The sequence below is a fragment of the Carcharhinus amblyrhynchos genome, chromosome 2 (assembly GCF_965287045.1).
Source record: "Carcharhinus amblyrhynchos chromosome 2, sCarAmb.v2.hapA, whole genome shotgun sequence".
In the NCBI taxonomy this organism is placed as follows: Eukaryota; Metazoa; Chordata; class Chondrichthyes; order Carcharhiniformes; family Carcharhinidae; genus Carcharhinus; species Carcharhinus amblyrhynchos.
Genome location: NC_137325.1, coordinates 77,896,567 through 77,920,254, shown reverse-complemented (window position 1 = coordinate 77,920,254; position 23,688 = coordinate 77,896,567). Strand labels below are relative to the sequence as shown.

Sequence of the window (23,688 nt, the reverse complement as noted above, 5' to 3'; positions counted from 1 at the left end):
TTGGCTTCTTGACAGAAGGCAAAGGGTGGTAGTAGAGAGTCGTTTTCAAACTGGAGGCCTGTGACCAGCAGTGTACCTCAAGGATCAGTGCTGGGTCCACTGTTATGTGTTATTTTTTATTAATGACTTGGACGAGAATATAGGAGGCATAATTAGAAAGTTTGCAGTTGACACGAAGATTGGTGGTATAGTGGACAGTGAAGAAAGTTATCTCCAATTGCAATGGAATCTTGATCAATTGGGCCAGTGGGCTGACAAATTGCAGATGGAGTTTAATTTAGACAAATACGAAGTGATGCATTTTGGCAGACTGAACCAGGGTAGGACTTACTCAGTTAATGGTAGGGTGTTGGGGAGAGTTACAGAACAAAGAGATCTAGGGGTACATGTTCATAGCTCATTGAAAGTGGAGTCACAGGTGAACAGAGTGGTGAAGAAGGCATTCAGCATGTTTGGCTTCATCGGTCAGAACACTGAATACAGGAGTTGGGACGTCTTATTGAAGTTGTGCAAGACATTGGTAAACCCACACTTGGAATACTCTGTGCAGTTCTGGTCACCTTATTATAGAAAGGATATTATTAAACTAGAAAGAGTGCAGAAAAGATTTACCAGGATGCTACCGGAACTTGATGGCTTCAGTTATCAGGAGAGGCTAGATGGACTAGGACTTTTTTCTCTGGAGCGTAGGAGGCTGAGGGGTGACTTTATAGAGGTCTATAAAATAATGAGGGGCACAGATAAGGTAGATAGTCAATATCTTTTCCCAAAGGTAGAGGACATAGGTTTAAGGTGGGAGGGGAGAGATACAAAAGTGTCCAGAGGGGCAATTTTTTCCACACAGAGGGTGGTGAATGTCTGGAGAAAGCTGCCATAGGTAATAGTAGAACAGAGTACAATTTTATCATTTAAGCATTTAGATAGTAACATGGGTACGACAGGTATAGAGGGATATGGACCAAATGCGGGCAATTGGGATTAGCTTAGGGGGTTTAAAAAAAGGGCGGCATGGACAATTTGAGCTGAAGGACCTGTTTCCATGCTGTAAACCTCTATGACTCTAGTGGTTCAGTTTTAAAAGACTGAACAAAAGCCTGTCCACCCACAAGGCACCAGTTAGGCATGTAATGGAAGACTCTCCGCTTGCCTGGATGAGGATGCAGAATATACTCTGAATGGGGACTTCAATGTTTATCACCAAGAGTGGCTCAGTTGCACCACCACAAACCAAGCTGGCCAAGTTCTAAAGGACATAGCTGCTAGACTAGGTATGTGGCAGGTGGTGAGGCAACCAAGAGGAAAAACGTGCTTGGCTTCATTCTCACCAACCTGCTTACTACAGATGCATCTGTCCATGACAGAATCGATATGAGTGACCACCACACAATCCTTGGTCCTTTCTTCACACTGAAGATACCACCATTGTGTTGTGTGGTACTATCACCATGCTAAATGGGATAGATTTTGAGCAAATCTAGCAACTCAAGACTGGGCATCTCTGAGGCATCGTGAGCCATCAGCAGCAGAACTTTACTCAACCACAACTGTAATCTCATATCCCCCACTCTACCATCGTCACCAAACCAATGGGTCAACCCTGGTTCAATGAAGAATGCAGGGGAGCATGTGAGGCATAGCTGAGGCATCAAACTGGCGAAACTACCACTCAGAACTACTTGTATGCATCTTGTGCTGTTTGGCATGCAAGACAGTGCGAAGCAATCCCACAACCACTAGCTCAGATCCTGCCATGTTCAGTCATGAATGATAGCAGACAATTAAAACAACATGCTAGAGGAGGTGGCTTCACAAAGGATGGAAGAAGACCTGGCACGTCAGTGCAAAAGTTAAGGCTAAAGAATTTGCAACAATCTTCAGCCAGAAGTACCAAGTAGATTATTCATTTTGGCCTCCTCCAGAGGTCCCTTGCATCACAGATCCCAGTCTTCAGTCAATTTAATCCATTCCACGTCATATCAAGAAATGGCTGAAAACACAGGACACTGCAATGCTTATAAGCCCTGACAATAATATGGAAAACTTGTGCTCCAGAATTTACCATGCACTTGCCAAGTACAACCACAGCACTTGCAATTATCCAGCAATGTGGTAAACTGCCCAGGTGAGTTCCATACACAAAAAGGACAAATACAACCCCATCAGTTTACTCTAGATTATCAATGAGACAGTGGAAGGGGTCATAACAGTGTCATCAGGCAGCACTTGCCTAGCAATAACCTGGTCACTGATGATAAATGTGGGTTCTGCCAAGATCACTCAGCTCCTGACCTCATTAACATGGACAAAAGAGCTATACTTCAGAGGTGAGCTGAAAGTGACTTCCCTTGACATCAAGGCTGCATTTGACAGATTATGACAGCAAGGCAAAACAAGCAAAACTGGGGACAATGGGAATCAAAGAGAAAAATCCCACTGGTTGGAGTTACACCTGGCACAAGGAAAGATGGTTGTGGTTGTTGGAGGTCAATCATTTTAGTTCCAAGACATCATTACAGAAATTCTTTAGCATAGTGCCATAGGCCCAGTCCTCCTCAGCTGCTTCATCAATGGCCTTCCTTCCATCATAAGGTCAGAAGTTGCGATGTTGGCTGATGACCACACAGTCCAGCACCATTCAGTACATTCTGACACAGTCCATGTCCAAATCCAGCAAGGCCTGGACAATATTGAGGCTAGGGACTGACAAGTGGCAAGTAACATTTGCACCACGCAAGTGCCAGGCAATGATCACCTCCAACAAGAGAGAGTCTAAGCATTGCCCCTTGACATTCATAGGCATTACAATTGCTAAATCCCTTACTATCAACATCCATTGACCAGAAACCTAACTAAAGTAGCCATGTAAGTACTGTAGTTACAAGAGCAGGTCAGAGGCTAGGAATCCTGTAGAGAGTAACTAATTTCCTGATTTCCCAAAGCCTGTCCATCCACAAGGCACCAGTTAGGCATGTAATGGAAGACTCTCCACTTGCCTGGATAAGTGCAGCTTCAACAATATTCAAGTAGTATGACACTCTGCAGGACAAAGCAGTCCCACTTGATTGGCATATTCTCCATAAATATTCACTTCCTCCATCACCCATGCACTGTGGCAGCAGTATGTATCATTTACAAGATGCATTGCTGCACCTCATCATTGCTCCTTTCAAACCCATAACTGCTACCATTTAGAAATGCAAGGACAACGGGTGCTTAGGAACACCACCATCTGCAAAGTCTGCTCCAAGCCATATACCATCCTGGCTTCGGCCATAATACTATAGGAGCAGAAGTAAGCTGTCAATCCTGCTTCTCCATTCAAAATAATCATGATCGATCTGATGTGATAATCCCCAACTCCATTTTCCTGCCTTAACGCCATAATCCTTGATTCCTTTATAGATTAAAATCTGCCTGTCTCAGCATGGAACATACTTAATGGCCCAGCTTTTACAGCCTGCTGCAGTAAAAAATTCCACAAATTCACTATCCTCTGAGAGAAATTACTCCTTATTGCTGTGTTAAATGTGCAACCCTGAGATTGTGTCCTCTAGTCCTCGACTCTCCTGCAAAGGGAAACAACCACTCAGCACCTACCTAATCAAGTCCACTGAGAATCTTCTAAACTCCAAAGAGTCCAGGCCCAACCTACTCAACATCACTTCATTACAAAATCCCTCCATACCTAGGAACAACCTACTGAACCTTCACTGGACTACCTCCATTGCCATATATCTCTCCTTAGAAAAGGGGACCAAAACCATCCACATTATCCCAGGTGTGGTCTAACTAGTGCCTTGTACAATTTTCACAAATCTTCCCTATTTTTATACTCCATTCCTTTTGAAATGAAGGCCAACATTCTATGTGCCTTCCCGATTACCTGCTAAACTTGCATGCCAGCTTTTAGGGAGGACCTCCAAGTCCCTCTATGCTGCAGGTGTCTGCAGTATTTCTCCACTTAAATAATATTCAGCTCCCTTATTCTTCCTACCAAAGTTCATAACTCTATTTTCCTACATTATATTCCATCTGTCAACTTTTTGCCCACTTACTTAACCTGTCTATTTCCCTCTGTAAATTGTCTGAGTCATCCTCACCACTTGCCTTCCCATTTGGGGATATATTGCCGCCATTCCTGCACAGTCGTTGGGTCAAAATTCTGGAACTCCCTCCCTAACAGCACTGTGGGCCTACGCCATTTGGATGTAGTGGTTCAAGAAGGCAATTCACCATCACCTTCTTAAGGGTGATTAGGGTTGGGCAATAAATGCTCGCCTAGACAACAATGCCCACATTCCATGAGTGAATAAAATAAAATCTGTCTTTTATCACAGCATGTAAACAGTTAAATATCCACTGAATTAGCAAGCATATTCTTTTTAAAAAACACTGCAGTCAGACAAGGAGGGATAAGAGAGGAGTCGGTCTACCCTTCTTAGCTGATTATAACCATTTAAAAAGAAATATATTTCAGTTAATGTCTCAGGGACAGTCAGGGATGGGCAATGAATGCTAGCCCAGCCAGTGAAGCCCACGTCCCTTGAATTAATAATCATAGATTGGTAAATCCAAATTGCCTGATTTACTATGAGCAACACTGTGTCAGAACTAATTGCTCCTTAAATTTTTAAGTATTTGTTAACAAATGCCACACACGTAAACACTAACTTATCCTTTGTAAATGAATACATAATCTTCATGTTCAGAAAATCCAGTGCATTTGATATTATCTGTTCGTTTGTTGTTACATCAACTATAATATTTAGATGCCTATTGATAAGAGGTGAAACTAAATGAAAAATTGTCATGAAGAAGAATGGTAGGAAGGACTATTACTTACGAGGCGAAAAACTGCAGCAGGCGACGGTGCAGAGGGACCTCGGGGTCCTTGTGCATGAGTCGCAAAAACCCAGCTTGCAGGTGCAGCAGGTGGTCAGGAAGGCGAATGGGATGCTGGCCTTCATAGCGAGGGGGATTGAATATAAAAGTAGGGAGGTCTTGCTGCAGCTGTATAGGGCATTGGTGAGGCCGCAGCTGGAGTACTGTGTGCAGTTTTGGGCGCCGCACCTGCGCAAGGATATTTTGGCCCTGGAGGGAGTGCAGAGGAGGTTTACTAGGCTGATACCGGAGTTGAGGGGATTGAGCTATGAGGAGAGGCTGAATAAATTAGGCTTGTACTCGTTAGAGTTTAGAAGAATGAGGGGAGATCTCATTGAGACGTATAAGATGATGAATGGGATGGATAGGATAGAGGTGGAGAGACTCTTCCCGCTCAAAAAAGACATTAGGACTAGGGGGCACAGCCTCAAGATAAAGGGGAGGCGGTTTAGAACGGAGTTGAGGAGGAACTTCTTCACTCAAAGGGTGGTGAATCTCTGGAATTCTCTGCCCGTTGAAGTGGTGGAGGCTGCCTCGCTAAATATTTTTAAGAAGCGGGTTGATGGGTTCTTGATAAGAGAGGGGATTAAGGGTTATGGGGAGAGGGCGGGAAAGTGGAACTGAGCCACAACAGATCAGCCATGATCTTATTGAATGGCGGGGCAGGCTCGAAGGGCTAGATGGCCTACTCCTGCTCCTATTTCTTATGTTCTTATGTTCTTATGTTCTTTTCAGTTGTGTTATTATAGTTTCTATTCTCTAATGTCAGTAAATATATAAAGTGTAAGAAGATACTCCAAAAACCATGGCTGCGATTCTTCCATCCTGCTGCACTATAGCACAGCGGGCCAGGAGAGTCGGGCAGGGAGCACTGTGCGGGACTCAGGTCGAGGGTTCGTGTCCCGTTAGTGTCTCTCAGTGCCAGATTTCCAGCACTGTCTGCTCTGTGCCAAAAATCAGTGGGGAGGCAGGGTTAGCGTTTAAATGATATTTTAAATATCATTTAAATGTTATTTGCTGGCCTGGGGCCGAATTCTCTACTTATCTCTCCCACCCCGCCAGTGTTTCACTCCAGTGAAGATTACAGTTGCTCCCCAGTTTTGGGGAGCTAGTGCCCCAACCCCGCTGGAGTGAAGGACGGGCAATTGGAGCTTCTAGACAGTCGGCTGGCGGGGGTTGGTGCCCCCTGGATGTGAACACACTGGCATTGCCCCCGGCAAGGAGCAAAGAGCCCGTGCCTATGGGGCACTTTGGCACTGCCAACCAGGCATGGGGCAGTGCTAAGGGGGTGGGGCCTGCTGGGGCAGGGCATTCCATTGTTACTCTATCAGTCGTAGAGTGATCGATGGGGGCAGGAGGGAGGCCAGCAACTGGGGTGGGCTAGAGGGCAGTGCAGGAGATCAGGACAGTCTGGGGCGGGATGGGATCGGGGGAGGGGCAGAACTGCAGGGGTCCTGGACTGGCTAGCAATCAAGCTGGCCAGCCAATGGGAGGCTGACAGTTCAGGGCCACTGCACATGCACAGAGGCCCACTGGTTTCAGCCTCCTGGATGGAGATAGGCCCCCCCTACCTGAAATCTAATAATATTCACGCTGGTGGCCTCTGCAGTGCACAGAGTGTGGGAGATTCTTGTGTGAATTCCCACTGAAAGAAACAGCATGAATTACTCCAATTTTTCTGTGAATTCAACAATTACAATTTTTTGGGGGGGGAGAATTCTGCTCCATAACTCTGGGTGTTTCACAAATTGTGAACCAGGAATCTAATTCTATTGGTCTGAATAAGCATAATAAATTTAGCTCAATTCTATTCTGGTCATCTTTAAGTTCAGAGGAATACAACGTAAGGAAGCCTGTTGGATTATTAATCAAGAACCACTCACTGTTTCAAATCCACCACTGACTGATGACTTAAGTGTTACAATTTTGAAATGGAGAGGCTGTTTGAAGCAGATGAAAACATACACACAACTGACTCACAATGGGGCATCAAATGGCACTAATTGGTCAATCTTGCTGACATGGGTAAAGTGGATATTATAACAGAGCAAGGTAAATCCAATATAACATCACAAGATAACAAAAGACTGAAACTGCTTCATTTAACTCACAGCAATCCATCTCATTTTAAAAAACACAACTGAAATTTTAATTTAAAAATACAGTACATTTCAACTTGGTTCTGAAGAATATCAGTAAACACAGCGTAATTCATTTCACTTTACACTTTTTGTGCTCCCTGGTGACCTTTCTCTGCATGAGAGACACACATAATCAAGACTCTTGTTTTCTCTTCCTCCACCTCAGCCACTGCAAGACTTTTTGATAGCCACCAATTCCATTAAATGTTTGACAGCTTTGATTATCAGCCACCAATTCCTTTCAATTGAGTGACAGCTCTCATTACCCAAACTACCTTGTGTTTTATCCTGTACTGCAATTCAAATGGATGTGCCACAAGCATCAGATAACAATCTGATAAATCACATTATCAAATAGCATTGCATTCAGTGATATGCTACAAGATGAATTTTGAAATTGTGACACTTTTGGCAAATTTTGTACTGGCTTCAAATTGGTAAATGGCCACAAAATGTCAGTGAAGTAACAAATTGAATACTATCATACCTATAATACTTTACTTTAACAGGCAGTTTCAATGCAAGTAACTAACTTGTATATAGCTTTAGCTTTATAGATCTAAACAGTCATGTGAGAAATTTAGGAAGGTAAATTCAATGGGTGACAGGCATGGTGGCACAGTGGTTAGCACTGCTGCCTCATAATACCAAGGACGTAGGTTCAATTCCTGTCTTGGGTCACAGTTTGTGTGGACTCTGCACATTCTGCCTGTGTCTGCATGGTTTTCATCCCACAGTCTGAAAGGTGAACTGGTTGGGTGTATTCCTAATCTCCCTCAGTGTACCCAAACAGGTGCCAGAGTGTTGCAACTAGGGGATTTTCACAGGAAAATAATTGCAGCGTTAATGTAAGCCTACGTGTGATACTAATAAATAAATGGTTCCTGAAAACAAAATCAAGGATTGTAATGCAATATTAACCCTCAGCAACAGGAGGTATAATATTTTTTCTAAAACATAGCAAGTGATTAGGGCCTGGATTATACTATTTAATGTGCCCCCATTAAACACTTGGGTAGAAGTCATTCAAAAAAGAAGCGATTAATTATCTGAAGAGGAAAGATCCACTGGGACTACAGGAAAAGGCAGGCAAGTGGGACTAGCTGTTTTGTTCCTGCAGACAGCAAGCATGAACATGACAAGTTAAATGACCTTCTTCTGTGCTGCAAATGTTTTCTGACTCAATTGTATTTCATGCAGACAACTGTTAACTTGGTGCTGTCTGCTAATTTGCCAGTGCTAAACAAGGAGTTCTGTGGCTGTAAACTTAATTAGGCCCCAAGTTTTTGCAAGGCTAGCCATGCTTAAAGCTAGCCTGTAATACTTAAAGCCAGTCTGCATCCCTTAAATGGGAGGCAAATTCTGACTAAAGCAAGTGTTGCAACTGGTTGGGGAAATGAAGTTTGAGCCAGAAGAAGAGTGAGCTTTGGCATCACAAGAGGATAGAGGCATACTCCAAGCTTCTCTGAAGCTGCACTGGAGGCCTCTGTGATAGACTACGGGGCTAGGAGGCCTTCTAGACAAATTGCACAAGGCCAGATAGTTGTCACAGTCAATGCGAAAAGTCATCCCCCAAAGATTGTTCTGACCGAGTACCTTACCCAGGCACTTTCCTCCACCATTTCCCTGTAACTCCACACACATTTACCATGGCTAATCCATCTAACCTACATATCTTGGGACATTAAAGGGGCGATTTAGCCTATCCACCTAACCTGCAAATCTATGGACTGTGAGAGGAAACTGGAGAACCTGAAGGAAACACACACAGACACGGGGAGAACGTGCAAACTCCACACAGTGGGTGACCTGAGATTGAAATTGAACCTGGGTCCCTGGTGATGTGAGGCAGCAGTGCTAACCACTGTGCAACCATGCCACCCCAGTGGGGCATCATTTGCCGAATCAGACAGCAATCTAGTAGCATTACAGGTTGTAGGATGACTGAATTAGAAAGACAACAAAGACTTTTCAATGAAAGACTTCTAAACAGAAAATGAAAAACCAATCTTTGGACTTTCTGGAACAGAACAGTAAAACTCAGGACACTCTGAGGAACTCCCTCAAAGTACACGGAGAAAGACCTTCAGAAGATGAATGATCTTCAACTCCAGAGAAGACTATCACCCCCATTTCACTTACAGCTGTAATGATGACTGAAAAATCACTGAAGATCCAAGATTTCAATGAACTTAAGGGCAAAGGAAAACATACTAAATTTCAGGAAAATATGGAGCTGATTTCTTCGTAATATTTTTGGACGGCTGGCTACTTTCAGTAGGCAACAGTAAGACAGCCACACTTCTGTGTGCACAGTTGTTCCACAATGAAGATTTGCTGAGGATACAGAGACAATACAGTCTCACCTTCTGTAATGAGATGAAATTCCTGGGAACAATCAACTTTGTACAAGATTCTGCAGTTTTCGAAGTGTGAAAGATTGAAGAGTGGCAAATGTTGTGCCTTTGTTTAAAAAGGGCTGCAGGAAAAAGCCTGGGAACTACAGGCCAGTTAGACTGAATCTGTGGTGAGTAAATTGTTGGAAGGTATTTTGAGAGACAGGATCTACAGGCATTTAGAGATACAAGAACTGATTAGGGACAGTCAGCGTGGCTTCGAGAGTGAAAAATCATGCCTCACAAATTTGACTGAGTTTTTTGAAGGGGTAACCAAGAAGATAGATGAGGGCAATGCAGTTGATGTTGTCTACATGGACTTTAGTAAGGTCCTTGACAAGGTACCACATGGTAGATTGTTGCATAAAGTTAAATCTCATGGGATCCAGGGTGAGGTATCTAAATGGATACAAAGTTGGCTTCTTCACAGAAGCCAGAGGGTGGTTGTAGAGAGTTGTTATTCAAACTGGAGGCCTGTGATCAGCAGTGTGCCTCAGGGATCAGTGGCATGGTGGACAGCGAGGAAGGTCATCGCTAATTGCAATGGGATTTTGATCAATTGGGCAGTGGGCTGATGAATGGCAGATGGAGTTTAATTTAGACAAATGCAAAGTAATACATTTTGGTACATTAGCCAGGGCAGGACTTACTCAGTTAACGGTAGGGCATTGGGGAGAGTTACAGAATAAAGAGATCCAGGGGTACATGTTCATAACTCCTTGAAAGTGGAGTCCCAGGTGGACAGAGTGGTGAGGGCGGCACACAGCATGCTGGGTTTCATCGGTCACAACGTTGAATACAAGAGTTGGGACGTCTTATTGAAGTTGTACAAGATGTTGGTAAGGCCACACTTGGAATACGGTGTACTATTCTGGTCACCCTATTATAAAAAGGATATTATTAAACTAAAAAAAAAGAGTGCAGAAAAGATTTACTAGGATGCTACCGGGACTTAATGGATTGAGTTACAAGGAGACGCTGAATAGACTGGGACTTTTTTTCTCTGGAGCATAGGAGGCTGAGGAGTGACCTTATAGGGGTCTATAAAATTATGAGGGGCATAGACAAGGTAGATAGTCAATATCTTCTCCCAACGGTAGGGGAGTCTAAAACTAGAGGACATAGGTTTAAGGTGAGAGGGAAGAGATACAAAAGTGTCCAGAGGGACAATTTTTTCCACACAAAGGGTGGTGAATGTCTGGAACAAGCTGCCAGAGGTAATAGTGGAGGCAGGTACAATTTTATCTTTTAAAAAGCATTTAGATAGTTACATGGATACAATGGGTATAGAGGGATATGGGCCAAATACGGGCAATTGGGAATAGTTTAGGGGTTTTAAAAAAAAAATAAGGGCAGCATGAACTAGTTGGGCTGAAGGGCCTGTTTCCATGCTGTAAACTTCAAATGATTATATGCTGCTTTTCTGTGCTAATATCCAACTCTGGAGGGGAGAAGTCTTCAGCTGGGACTGAAGGAAGGAAATTTAATTGACTTGCACCCTGGAAGCCACCAGTTCTTGGCAATGTGGTCCTCCATAAACTGACATGGAATCAGACAAGACAATCTCTGTGGAAAGCTCTCAAGAACAACAGGTGAAAGGTTTGGTAATAAATAGGCAGGTTCAGTGGAACAAATGTCTAAATGCTGCTCAGCCACTGGAAGCAGAGCTTTGACTCCTTTCAAAAGGCAATTTAGACTTCATATGGTGTGTTTATCATCTGAAAAGATGAATCTCTCAAACCTCAATCTCCAAGAGATCACTCAGTGAGGCAAAGGATTTGTCCCCATCAGAAAAGCTAATTCTGGTCCAGTAGGCCTTCATAGGAATGGCCACATCTGTCGCAGCACTTTCTATATCTGCCACCTTGGGCCTTGCTTCGTGAAGAACTGAGAGATTCATAGTCTCACTCTCCACTCAGGGTCTAATGGATAGAGTCTGTGAAAGAGACTCAGCATAGAATCATTGAAAGTTCCACTGGTTCTAAATAAAAGGTTGTAGATTCTTGCATGAAAGACAGTGAGTTCTTCAAATGATGTGTATTGTGTATTGGAGAAATGATATGTGGGACAGAATTTGGTTAAAAATTAACATCCTATGAATGGTGTGTGGTCTCTTCTAGGCTGCTGCTTTTCTCTGTTTCCTGTGCTAGACTTATTACATCATTTCTTGTGCAGACATTAATACAGCAGAGCTTCAGTCAGCCAATGGGAATAAGTACAAATATATAACATTTCTTCTTTCCTTAAATTGAATATCCCCAAACAAGTGCAGCTTGAAATTCGTCAATAAGTCAGTCCCTATTAATAGGTCAGACAGTTTGTAGGTTGTCGCTCTCTGAACGGTTGATGGCAAACCTCTGGTGTCTTCTTCTTTACACTAATGGGAACCTCTGCCGTCCTTGTCTTTGCACTGATGTCATAGGTAGCTGATTTAACCAGCGTTGGCAAAGGAACTAGAGGCTGGCTGTGTCTGAATAGAAGGCAAGGTGTTGCTTTCCTCAATGGTGCCTGGTAGTAGAAGAGGTGTAGGAAGACTCAAGTCAGGACTTTGTAAGTCTTACCCAGAATTTTTAAACAGACGCAGATCTGGAAGATCTGTTCTTTAAGACAATAACTGGTCTGCACTGCTCCTCCAGTTGAAATCATATGCTAATATGTTAACAGTAATTTTAAAAGTGGTATTGAGTCTTAAACTTGCACTGTAACTCACCAATAGTCTGGATTAAGACTATCAACTTCCTTGAGGAAGTCTGTAATTTAATCTTTATCCTGATTATCCATTTCTTGAATGGAGTATTTTTCTTAATTTTTTTAATTTAAATTATTGCATTTGCAAAAATGCTTGAAATGTCCAGTTTTGCTGCACTGGAAGTATTCTGTGCCCCCTGCTGGGCAGCCCTCGAGGCTAAATTCATAAAATACATTGGAGTTTCTGAATCGGTCCTTAACAATGGATTCCGCCTCTAAGTTGCCATTCTCCAGGTTCCTTCGCTTATGCTGCAGGGTTCAACAAAGACAACAATTGCTCAAAGCTAACTGGAGCATGCCACCTTTAAACAAATGTGCACTGGGTGCCACGAGATTCCTGTGGGCCACAGACTTAATTTTGAGGGTAGGCCTCAATTTTAAAAAAATTGAAGATAATGAGCATTCATGGCATGCAAATATATTAGAAGTAGGGATTTCTAATATATTTGCCACGGAATGACCGTATGTATCTGTTACAGTCTGCCAATTAAATATCTCAAGAGGTTAATAAAAACTAGCAGAATCCCGCCCAACAGCTGCTGCTCCAACAGGACCTTCATCCAGCAGGTAAGTACGCTAAATACATATTATTGTTCACCCCACCCATCTGGCAGCCTGAGCCTTTTCACTAAGCAAAGTGTGGTGATAGTGGCATATTCAACATTGCATCTGCCAATCCAACCACCATAGAAACACACTCAGCCACAGAAGACAGTTGTCAGACTTCCAAGTATTTCAAATTATCTATTTTTTTTTAAAGTTTTCATATGGATCCAATCAGTACCCAGTTCCTGGTGAGTATCAGTCCACAGTACAAAAACATTCCAAAAGAAAAAGTGGCATTAACTGGCAATCACATTCAGAGAAGCCACAAAGATAGCTCATGTAGGAAATGGGAAGTGCCAGACACAGCATTGCAGGATGCTCTTTTGTGACCAGAGCTAAAGCACATTATTAATGCAGTGTGAAGGATGTTTCTCTGCAGCCAAGAACTTTGTACCAGATTTGAATGGGCTCAATACTGGATAGTTTAACAAACACAAAGTACAAAGTTAGATTAAAAAAAGCAGTAAAAACATATCTGAACTCAGCTAAAGAACAGAAATTTCATAACAGATTGGTATAAGTATGCCATGTAAATTTCTTATCACAATTATGGCATGAATAGGAAATTTATTGATGCACTTGGGCTAGTAAATCCTCTTCTTCCCTTTCCCACCACCATTAATATAGTGGAAAAACAATACAGAAACTTCCAACATATACATAAATATTGCTCAGTTTGAAATTAAATTTAACAGAAATATATCATTTTCCAGCATTTACAGGTTTCTTTTAGCATTTCTACAGATCTTAAAGTCTGATCTTGCTGCTCCATATGAATGAAATACTTTGTGCATTAGAGAAATCATTACTCCTCCCACCTTGGCTGTTCCTCCAATACGGCCTTCACCTCTGCCCCTTAAAGTTTAAGGGATGCAAACTTGAAAAGATATAGTGAATAACTGATTTAGCCATCCACCACCTTATCTGATTGGACCACATAAATATCATGGGCCCTCAACTACTAAAATTGCTCACTATTCCAGCACCATTCTAGAATGCAAGAATAACTTTTGGCTTCTTTTCTCTAGCGAAAACTACCTTCTTAAACCCCTCTTTTCTCACCTGTAACAATAAATGCAAAAAGCTCATGGATTTCTTTATTACTAAGATAGAAACCATCTGGTTAGCTCCATGATAGAAAGGCAGAGAGGGTTCAGAAGGCTGCCCATGTCTCAGCTCACAACAAGATCCATTCATTTATCAGTCCTGTGCCATGTCCCTCCCTCCAACTAGCTTACTGGGCCAAACTTCAACTAAAGCTACTGCCTATGCCTTTCTAAACACTGGTCTTCCATTCTACCATACACAAGATCATCCAAAACTCTGTTGCCCATGTCTCCACTCACATCAAGTTCCATTCACCTATCACTCCTCAGCCATGAAATTTCAGAGCCGTGAGATCATGTTGCAACTGTACAAAACTCTGGTGCGGCTGCACTTGGAGTACTGTGTACAGTTCTGGTCGCCGCATTATAAGATGTGGAAGCATTGGAAAGGGTGCAGAGGAGGTTTACCAGGATTTTGCCTGGTATAGAGGGAAGGTCTTATGAGGAAAGGCTGAGGGACCTGAGGTTGTTTTCGTTAGAGAGAAGGAGGTTAAGAGGTGACCTAATTGAGGCATACAAGATGATCAAAGGATTACATAGGGTGGACAGTGAGAGCCTTTTTCCTCGGATGGTGATGGCTAACACGAGGGGACGTAGCTTTAAATTGAGGGGTGATAATTATAGGACGGATGTCAGAGGTAGGTTCTTTACTCAGAGGGTAGTAAGCACGTGGAATGCCCTGCCTGCAGCAGTTGTGGACTCACCAACTTTAAGGGATTCAAATGGTCATTGGATAGGCATATGGATAACATTGGAATAGTTTAGGTTAGACGGTCATTAGATTTGTTCCACTGGTCGGCGCAACATCAAGGGCCGAAGGGCCTGTACTGCGCTGTAACGTTCTGTAACCCTTCCTCCAACCAGCTCACTGAGCCAAACATCACCTAAAGCTATTCCCTACCCCAGCTATAACTGACATATTTTGCTAGTTTCTCTCCTATCTCCTCTCACATCCTCTGAGTTCACATTGGCCATGGGACTCAGCTCCTGATCCTCTAACGCTATTTCCCTAAATTGCTCACAACCCAACTTCTCATCTTGATTCTGATGCTGGTCAATAGTGTTACTAGTTTTCTCCCTCATTGACCCTTCTCCTTCAACTTGCTGTCATCGGCCCCTCCTAAAAGAAACAAGGTTTGATCCTACTGTTCTTACAAACTACCTCCCTTTTCTCTCCAAGCCCTTGAACGTGTTGTCGCCTCTAAAATCTATGTCCACTTTTCCCAAAATTCTATGTTTGAATCCAACTAAACTCTCTCCACAGTATCAAAACAGTTATCAAGGTCACCATACTCGACTGTGGTTGGTTAACTTTTCTTCCTTAATGTTGTCAACTTGGCTACAGCCTTTGGCATGATTGTCCACACCATCTTCCTCCAACGCCTCTCCACTGTCATAGAGCTGGATGGAATTGCCCTCACCCAGTTCCATTCTTTTCTATCTAATCAAAAGCAACATATCACTTATAAGGCTTTTCTTCCTGTTTCTACACCATTACCTTTGACATCCAGCAATATTCCATTCTTGGCCCTTCCTATTATTTATACATATGCTCTTCCTTCTCAATCTGATTGGAGAGCAGAGTGTTAATTTTCACAGTTATGCTAATAGCACCAAGCTTTATCTCACCATCACTTCTTTTGATTCCTCCACAGTTGCTAAACTATTATGCTGCCTATCTGACATCCAGAATGGGAAGAGCCGAAATTTCCTCCAGTTAAATACTGGCAAGAATTAAGCTACTGTTTTTGATCCCTGCTCTAAATCTCATTCCCCAGCTACTGATTCCATTATTCTCTCTGGCAACAGTTGAAGGTTGAACAAGTCCATTTGAAACCTTGGTATCTCACTTGGCCCTGTGAAAAGCTTCCAACCACATATTTGCACCTTCACTAAAACTGCCTATGTCCACCTCCAATGTCACCCCTGCCTTTGGCTGAAACCCTCTTCATACTTTTGTTTCTGCTACATTTAACTTTCTAAATCACTGGTCTCCCATTCTACCATCCATACATGAGGTCATCCAAAACTTTGCTGCCATGTCTTAACTCACATCAAGTTCCATTCACCTATCACTCCTGTGTTTGTTCACCATTGATTCCTGGTCAAGTAACATCTTTATTTTAAAATTCTCAATCTGGCTTTCAAATCCCTTAATGGTCTCACACTTCCCTAGCCCTGCAATCTCTCCAAACCACAACCCTCAAAGACATAAACATGCATCTAATTCTGGCTTCTTCAATATCTCCAATTTTTACCATTCCATTATTGGAGGCTGCATTTTTAGTTGCCTAGGCCCTAAACTCTAGAATACCCTTCCCAACCTCTCTGCCTTTCTACCTTGCTTTCCTTCACGAAACACTCCGTAAAACCAAGTTTTTAGTCATCGGATCTAAAAACTCCTTGCATGACTCAGTTTATTTTTTAATGTTCTTGTGAAGCATTCTGGGGCCTTTCATTATGTTAAAGGCACTAATAGAAGTGGTTGCTGATGGAATAATATTCATACATAGTGCAGAATTACAGACATATTTGCATTATTATATTCAACTCTAGAGCTCTAGTGTGTGACTGCATTTAATCTTGGGCATTTTCTATATTTTTTGATACTGCACTAAAATGGATTTTGAATGCAAAAGACATTGACTGATGTTGAAAGTTTTGCTTTCAAGATTGCAGTTGTGTACACAAGAGGAATTGGAATGAATAATTTTGTTAAAGACACACAACAACAATCTGCATTTTGGCCCTTCGAGCCCGCTCCACCATTCAATATGAGCATCAAATTCAATATCCTGATCCTCCCTTCCTGTCATTATCCATGAGCCAAAATATCTTCCTCCCTTTGCTCCTGCATCCACTGCACTGAGATATTTCATCCTTGGCAACTGCAGTTTTCTTTCAAGGATATTTCATCCTTGGCAACTGCAGTTTTCTTTCACTGTTCTGAATTCATCAATCTCTTGCCTTCTATAACATTTCCCACCTGTAATCACAATTATTCCTTACCCTTACCTATGTATCTCTGTACCCATGTTCTCTACCATAGAATAGGTCAGCTCTATCCTTTCTAAGCAGGAAGAATCTCTCTATCTCTACCCTATCCATCCCCTTCATTATCTTATACATCTCTATAAAATCCCCACTCATCCTTCTAAACTCCAACGAGTACAGACCCAGTCTATTTAGTCTCTCTTCATAGGCCAACCCCCTCATCTCCGGTATCAGCCTAGTGAACCTCCTCTGCACTCCCTACGAGACCAATATATCCTTCCCCAAGTGTGGCGACCAAAGCTGCACACAGTACTCCAGCTACGGCCTCACCAGCACCCTGTACAGTTGCAGCAAGACCTCCCTACTTTTATATTCTATCCCCCTCGCTATAAAGGCCATCATTCCATTCGCCTTCTTGATCACCTGCTGCAACTGCAGACTGGGTTTTTGTGACTCGTGCACAAGGACCCCCAGGTCCCTCTGCACCGTAGCATGCTGCAGCTTTTCGCCTTTTAAATAAATATAATAATAACAATATTAAATAATTATTTTAAATAATTTTATTACTTTAAAAATTATTTAAATAATAATAATAAATAAATGGTTGTTGCTTAAACATATGGGTGATATTGGAATAGTGGAGGTTAGATGGGCTTTAGATTGATTTCACAGGTCAATGTAACATCAAGGACCAAAGGGCCTGTACTGTGCTGTAATGTTCTATGCTCTATATTCTAATCCCATTTCCCACACTTGATCCACAGCCTTGTATGTTATGGCATTTCAAGTGCTAATTTAAATGCTTCTTAAATGTTGTGAGGTTCCCCCCCCCCCCATCACCCTTTTGAACAGAGTTTTCCAGATACCCACCACCCTTTGGGTAAAAAAGTATTTCCTTAAATCTAGCGATATTATCACTAGGCCATTGCCTTCCCTGATGAACGCAATTACCAACCTAATGATCCATAGGCTACAAGAAACTATAAATTGCAAAAGGTTTTGCTACTGTGTGGCAAAGCAAGTGAGAAAGGCAACGAACAGTGCAAAGGATTTAATCTCTGTGGTAACAATAGTATAACGGAAATAAACTGTAACATGATACCAGAACGGCTCTAAGGCTTCAAAGTGCTGCATTTTAACAGCAAGAACTAACTGGAACTAATTATTGAACAAAGCAATATAAATTGTACTACATATATCTTGTTAGCCAAACACTCTGAAATGTCTAATCAGTAACTTTCAACATACTTGGGACCATAAAAATTAAATATTTCAAATAACCTGTCAATTCCACCAAACCATACATCACCCTCAGGGTATCAAGATTTACCATTTGAACCAGTGACATTATAACAAAAATAATAGCCATAATGTATATACAAATGATTAATAATGTTTTGAGCGTGGTAGCTTCCTTGCTGGTGTTTCCAAAAAATATTATCTTGTGAAGATTATTAAAGTAAAATCATACCATACTCATGATATGCAGACCAAACCACCAACCTTCACATCCTACACCTAACTAACAGCAAGGCAAAACAATTAAAGCTGTTATCTGTCAGTGAATATGTGTTACATCAAAAGGCCACAAAACTTGCCCTTAACGTAGAACAAATGCTGAATGCGTCCAGTTTGTAGAACACATTCACGTTTCAAGCTAACATTATTACGCAATACCTTAATTTTTAACAAATCATAATTTATCTTTATTCTAGGAATTCTTTCACACTCTGGATGCAAGGACCAATAGTGTGACAAATTGTCCCGGTTTTAACGAGAACCAGATAGTTATCAGAAATAAATTTCACTTATTCAATATTAGGTTTGTTTTAAAACTTTATAACCAAAATAAGTTCATATACAGATGTTGATCTGCCTTTCTTACCAAATAGTTCAAATAGCTTGGCATCAGTTAAAACAATAACTGAAACCAAGCGTTTAGAGCAGACAGAAATTGCCAAAGAACCAGACTGACCAGTCAAAGTAGCCAGCCTTGTGACTATCAGGGAGATCTCATCTGAGTCAATGGGTTGTGGACTTCAGCCTCACTTCAAGACCTAAACTCTTAATTTTAGTTCCTACAACAATAGGGAATGATAAATCGTTAGAATCCTTTGAATTACACATTAAATTAAGGCTCCATCTTATTGGTTTCCACCACTTCCCCATGCTGTCTGTCTTCATCCCTCCCCAGCCTACTACCCTGTGTAGGAACTACACCCCCTCTCCACCATTTGTTTGAATTGCACCCCTCCACGACTTCTTCTCTGCTGCCATTAGATTCTAGAATGGACTGACCATATATTCAACTGATCTTTCTCTACATCCTAGCCATAACTGACAGAACACTCTGCATCCTCTCCTTTCCTTCTCCCCTATGTACTCTATGAACGGTATGTTATATCTGTATAGCACACAAGGAACAATACTTTTCACTGTATCCCAATACATATGAAAATAATGAATCAAACAGAACCTCCAACCTGTGTCTGGACTGTATGAACACTTCCCTGGTCACCCACACTGTGCTTGGAACCTCATCCCCCACCTTGCCTGAGCTCACCCACTCATAGCCCCAGTCTGGGTACAGCCCCCAACCCCAGTCTGGGCAAAGCATGCCCCCCCACCCCCACAATCTGGACAAAGCCCCCCCACACAGTCTGGACAAAGCCACCCCAAACCTCCCCCCCCCCACACAGTCTGGACAAAGCCCCCCCAAACCTCCCCCCACCAAGTCTGGGCACAGCTTCCCCCCCCTCCCGAGCCTGGGCACCACCACATCCCCCCACCCTCCCAAGAGTGGGCACCACCGCACCCCCCCACCCTCCCCACAAGTCTAAGTACTGCCGCACACCCCACCCCCCCACAAGTCTGGGCACCGCCGCACACCCCCACCCCAACCCCAACCACGCCCCCCCCACCACCCCCCCCCACAAAGTCTGGGCACCCCCCCACCCTCCCAAGAGTGGGCACCGCCCCACCCCCCACCCTCCCAAGAGTGGGCACCGCCCCACCCTCCCAAGAGTGGGCACCGCCCCACCCCCCACCCTCCCAAGAGTGGGCACCGCCCCACCCTCCCAAGAGTGGGCACCGCCCCACCCCCCCCACCCTCCCAAGAGTGGGCACCGCCCCACCCCCCCCACCCTCCCAAGAGTGGGCACCGCCCCACCCCCCCCACCCTCCCAAGAGTGGGCACCGCCCCACCCCCCCCCCCACCCTCCCAAGAGTGGGCACCGCCCCACCCCCCCACCCCACCCTCCCAAGAGTGGGCACCGCCCCACCCCCCCACCCTCCCAAGAGTGGGCACCGCCCCACCCCCCCCCCACCCTCCCAAGAGTGGGCACCGCCCCACCCCCCCCCCCACCCTCCCAAGAGTGGGCACCGCCCCACCCCCCCCCACCCTCCCAAGAGTGGGCACCGCCCCACCCCCCCACCCTCCCAAGAGTGGGCACCGCCCCACCCCCCCCCCCACCCTCCCAAGAGTGGGCACCGCCCCACCCCCCCCCCACCCTCCCAAGAGTGGGCACCGCCCCACCCCCCCCCACCCTCCCAAGAGTGGGCACCGCCCCACCCCCCCCCACCCTCCCAAGAGTGGGCACCGCCCCACCCCCCCCCACCCTCCCAAGAGTGGGCACCGCCCCACCCCCCCCACCCTCCCAAGAGTGGGCACCCCCCCACCCTCCCAAGAGTGGGCACCCCCCCACCCTCCCAAGAGTGGGCACCCCCCCACCCTCCCAAGAGTGGGCACCCCCCCACCCTCCCAAGAGTGGGCACCGCCCCACCCCCCACCCTCCCAAGAGTGGGCACCGCCCCACCCTCCCAAGAGTGGGCACCGCCCCACCCCCCCACCCTCCCAAGAGTGGGCACCGCCCCACCCCCCCCACCCTCCCAAGAGTGGGCACCGCCCCACCCTCCCAAGAGTGGGCACCGCCCCACCCCCCCCACCCTCCCAAGAGTGGGCACCGCCCCACCCCCCCCACCCTCCCAAGAGTGGGCACCGCCCCACCCTCCCAAGAGTGGGCACCGCCCCACCCCCCACCCTCCCAAGAGTGGGCACCGCCCCACCCTCCCAAGAGTGGGCACCGCCCCACCCCCCCCACCCTCCCAAGAGTGGGCACCGCCCCACCGCCCCCCACCCTCCCAAGAGTGGGCACCGCCCCACCCCCCCCCACCCTCCCAAGAGTGGGCACCGCCCCACCGCCCCCCACCCTCCCAAGAGTGGGCACCGCCCCACCCCCCCCACCCTCCCAAGAGTGGGCACCCCCCCACCCTCCCAAGAGTGGGCACCCCCCCACCCTCCCAAGAGTGGGCACCGCCCCACCCCCCACCCTCCCAAGAGTGGGCACCGCCCCACCCTCCCAAGAGTGGGCACCGCCCCACCCCCCCACCCTCCCAAGAGTGGGCACCGCCCCATCCCCCCCACCCTCCCAAGAGTGGGCACCGCCCCACCCCCCCACCCTCCCAAGAGTGGGCACCGCCCCACCCCCCCCCACCCTCCCAAGAGTGGGCACCGCCCCACCCTCCCAAGAGTGGGCACCGCCCCATCCCCCCACCCTCCCAACAGTGGGCACCGCCCCACCCCCCCCACCCTCCCAACAGTGGGCACCGCCCCACCCCCCCCACCCTCCCAAGAGTGGGCACCGCCCCACCCCCCCCCACCCTCCCAAGAGTGGGCACCGCCCCACCCCCCCCCCACCCTCCCAAGAGTGGGCACCGCCCCACCCCCCCCACCCTCCCAAGAGTGGGCACCGCCCCACCCCCCCCCACCCTCCCAAGAGTGGGCACCGCCCCACCCCCCCCCCACCCTCCCAAGAGTGGGCACCGCCCCACCCCCCCCCACCCTCCCAAGAGTGGGCACCGCGCCCACCCCCCCCACCCTCCCAAGAGTGGGCACCGCGCCCACCCCCCCCACCCTCCCAAGAGTGGGCACCGCCCCACCCCCCCCCACCCTCCCAAGAGTGGGCACCGCCCCACCCCCCCCCCCACCCTCCCAAGAGTGGGCACCGCCCCACCCCCCCCCACCCTCCCAAGAGTGGGCACCGCCCCACCCCCCCCCCACCCTCCCAAGAGTGGGCACCGCCCCACCCCCCCCCCACCCTCCCAAGAGTGGGCACCGCCCCACCCCCCCCCCACCCTCCCAAGAGTGGGCACCGCCCCACCCCCCCCCCCACCCTCCCAAGAGTGGGCACCGCCCCACCCCCCCCCACCCTCCCAAGAGTGGGCACCGCCCCACCCCCCCGCCCCACCCTCCCAAGAGTGGGCACCCCCACACCCTCCACTCCTGTCTGGGCACTGCTACTGTGCCGTCCCTTCCCCCCCACCCCTGCTCCCCCGCAAAACCCACCCCCCGCTTCCCCCGCCCCCGCTGTCCGGACACAGCCTCTTGCTGCTCACAGACGCCGCCATGGGGTTACCTTTCCTCCATCGCTCCCACCAGCTGCTGTTTCATCCACCTGACATCCCTGGCAGCCGAGTCGTCGAAGGAGAGGAAGACCACATGGCTGTGGTGGGGCAGGCGGTTGATGAGGGCGCGGAGGGAGTCTCCGGAGCTCCAGAGACACTCCAGGAAGCCCGACTTGTTGGTGAACGCGTGGAAGATGAAGGAGCGGGGCTGCTGTTGGGGGGTCGGCGGGAAGCTCAGCTCTCCGTCCAGGGTCTGCAGGGTGAAGGCCGGGGCCGGCATGCCGGGCTCCAGGCCGGAGGCGGGAGGCAGCTCCGGAGCCCCCGAGCCCGAACCTGAGCCCCATTCGTGATCGGCGGCGGCCCGAGGCCGTGGGAGAGCGGAGGAGTCACCGTGAACCGCCCGCTCCTTAACCATCCACAGCTTCTCGTAGGCAAGCCCGAGCCCCGCCTCGCCGCTCGCCAGACCCAGCAGCAGGAGGAGGCCCCAGGCCGCGGCTCCCAATCCCCCAACCATCTTCACACCGCCGCTCGCCCTCCTCCCCGCCCAGCACCCTCCAAACTGCAGCAACTTCTGCTTTCGCACCCTAACCAGCAGCAGTCTGAGAGTTTCACTCTCATCTCAGTGTTTTTATACCTTTTATCTGTTAAATCGGTTGGTGAGATATCGCACAATTCATTGTACAAGTTGACCATGTTCCTTATTGACCATGTTCCAAGTTGACATGCTCCTTATCTGCTGCTGTCGAGGTCAAGGAAACATTTAACGATTCGGATTTACAACTCAGCAAACTCATTTCAGGCGACGCAGACATCTCCCCAATCAAGTCAGGTAAATAAATGGGAATGTTGGTGCAAATACCAGGCTGCAGCTGTGAAGAATAAAATGCTGGACATGTGGAAGAAAAGCAAAAAGTGCTGAAAGCTTAGCAGGCCTGTCTGCAACTGTCCGTAGGATCAATATGTTAATGTTTTTACTCCTCAGGACACGTTTGCTGATTCTTGGGCATTGCTGACAAACGGGGCATTCATTTCCCCCAAGTGGCGATGGTGCTCCCACAATGATGTTGGACCGGGATTGCCATGGCTTTAGCCCAGCAGTGCTGAAATTATGCTGCTGTTTGTCCATTAGGGTGGCGTGTGATCTGGGGAGGAACTTGCAAATGGTGACTCCCCATGCTGATTCCCTCTGCTGATTAAGGATAGCATCAGGGTGGTAGCAAGGGATGATATTGGAGCCAAGGAGCAGAAAGTGGAATCGTTGTGGGTAGAGATTAGGAACAGCAAAGGGAGGAAGACGCTGGTGGGTGTCATCTATAGGCCCCCAAATAATGACCTGGAGGTGGGGCGGGCTGTTAACGCGCAAATAAGTGCGGCGTGCAGGAATGGGATGGCTGTAGTTATGGGGGATTTCAA

The 23,688-nt window shown here is 46.8% G+C and overlaps 1 protein-coding gene across 1 annotated transcript in view; it reads right to left on the bottom strand.

Annotated features, from left to right (window-relative positions):
* The window catches only part of LOC145355530 (uncharacterized), a 201,272-nt gene extending 177,826 nt beyond the window's left edge, over positions 1 to 23,446 (bottom strand). Inside the window, exon 1 of the mRNA XM_080207775.1 lies at positions 22,287 to 23,446. Within this exon, the coding sequence (XP_080063901.1) occupies positions 22,287 to 22,789 (503 nt within the window). The 5' untranslated portion in view covers positions 22,790 to 23,446. The remainder of the gene's footprint in view (positions 1 to 22,286) is intronic.
* Positions 23,447 to 23,688: the final 242 nt, after the last annotated feature.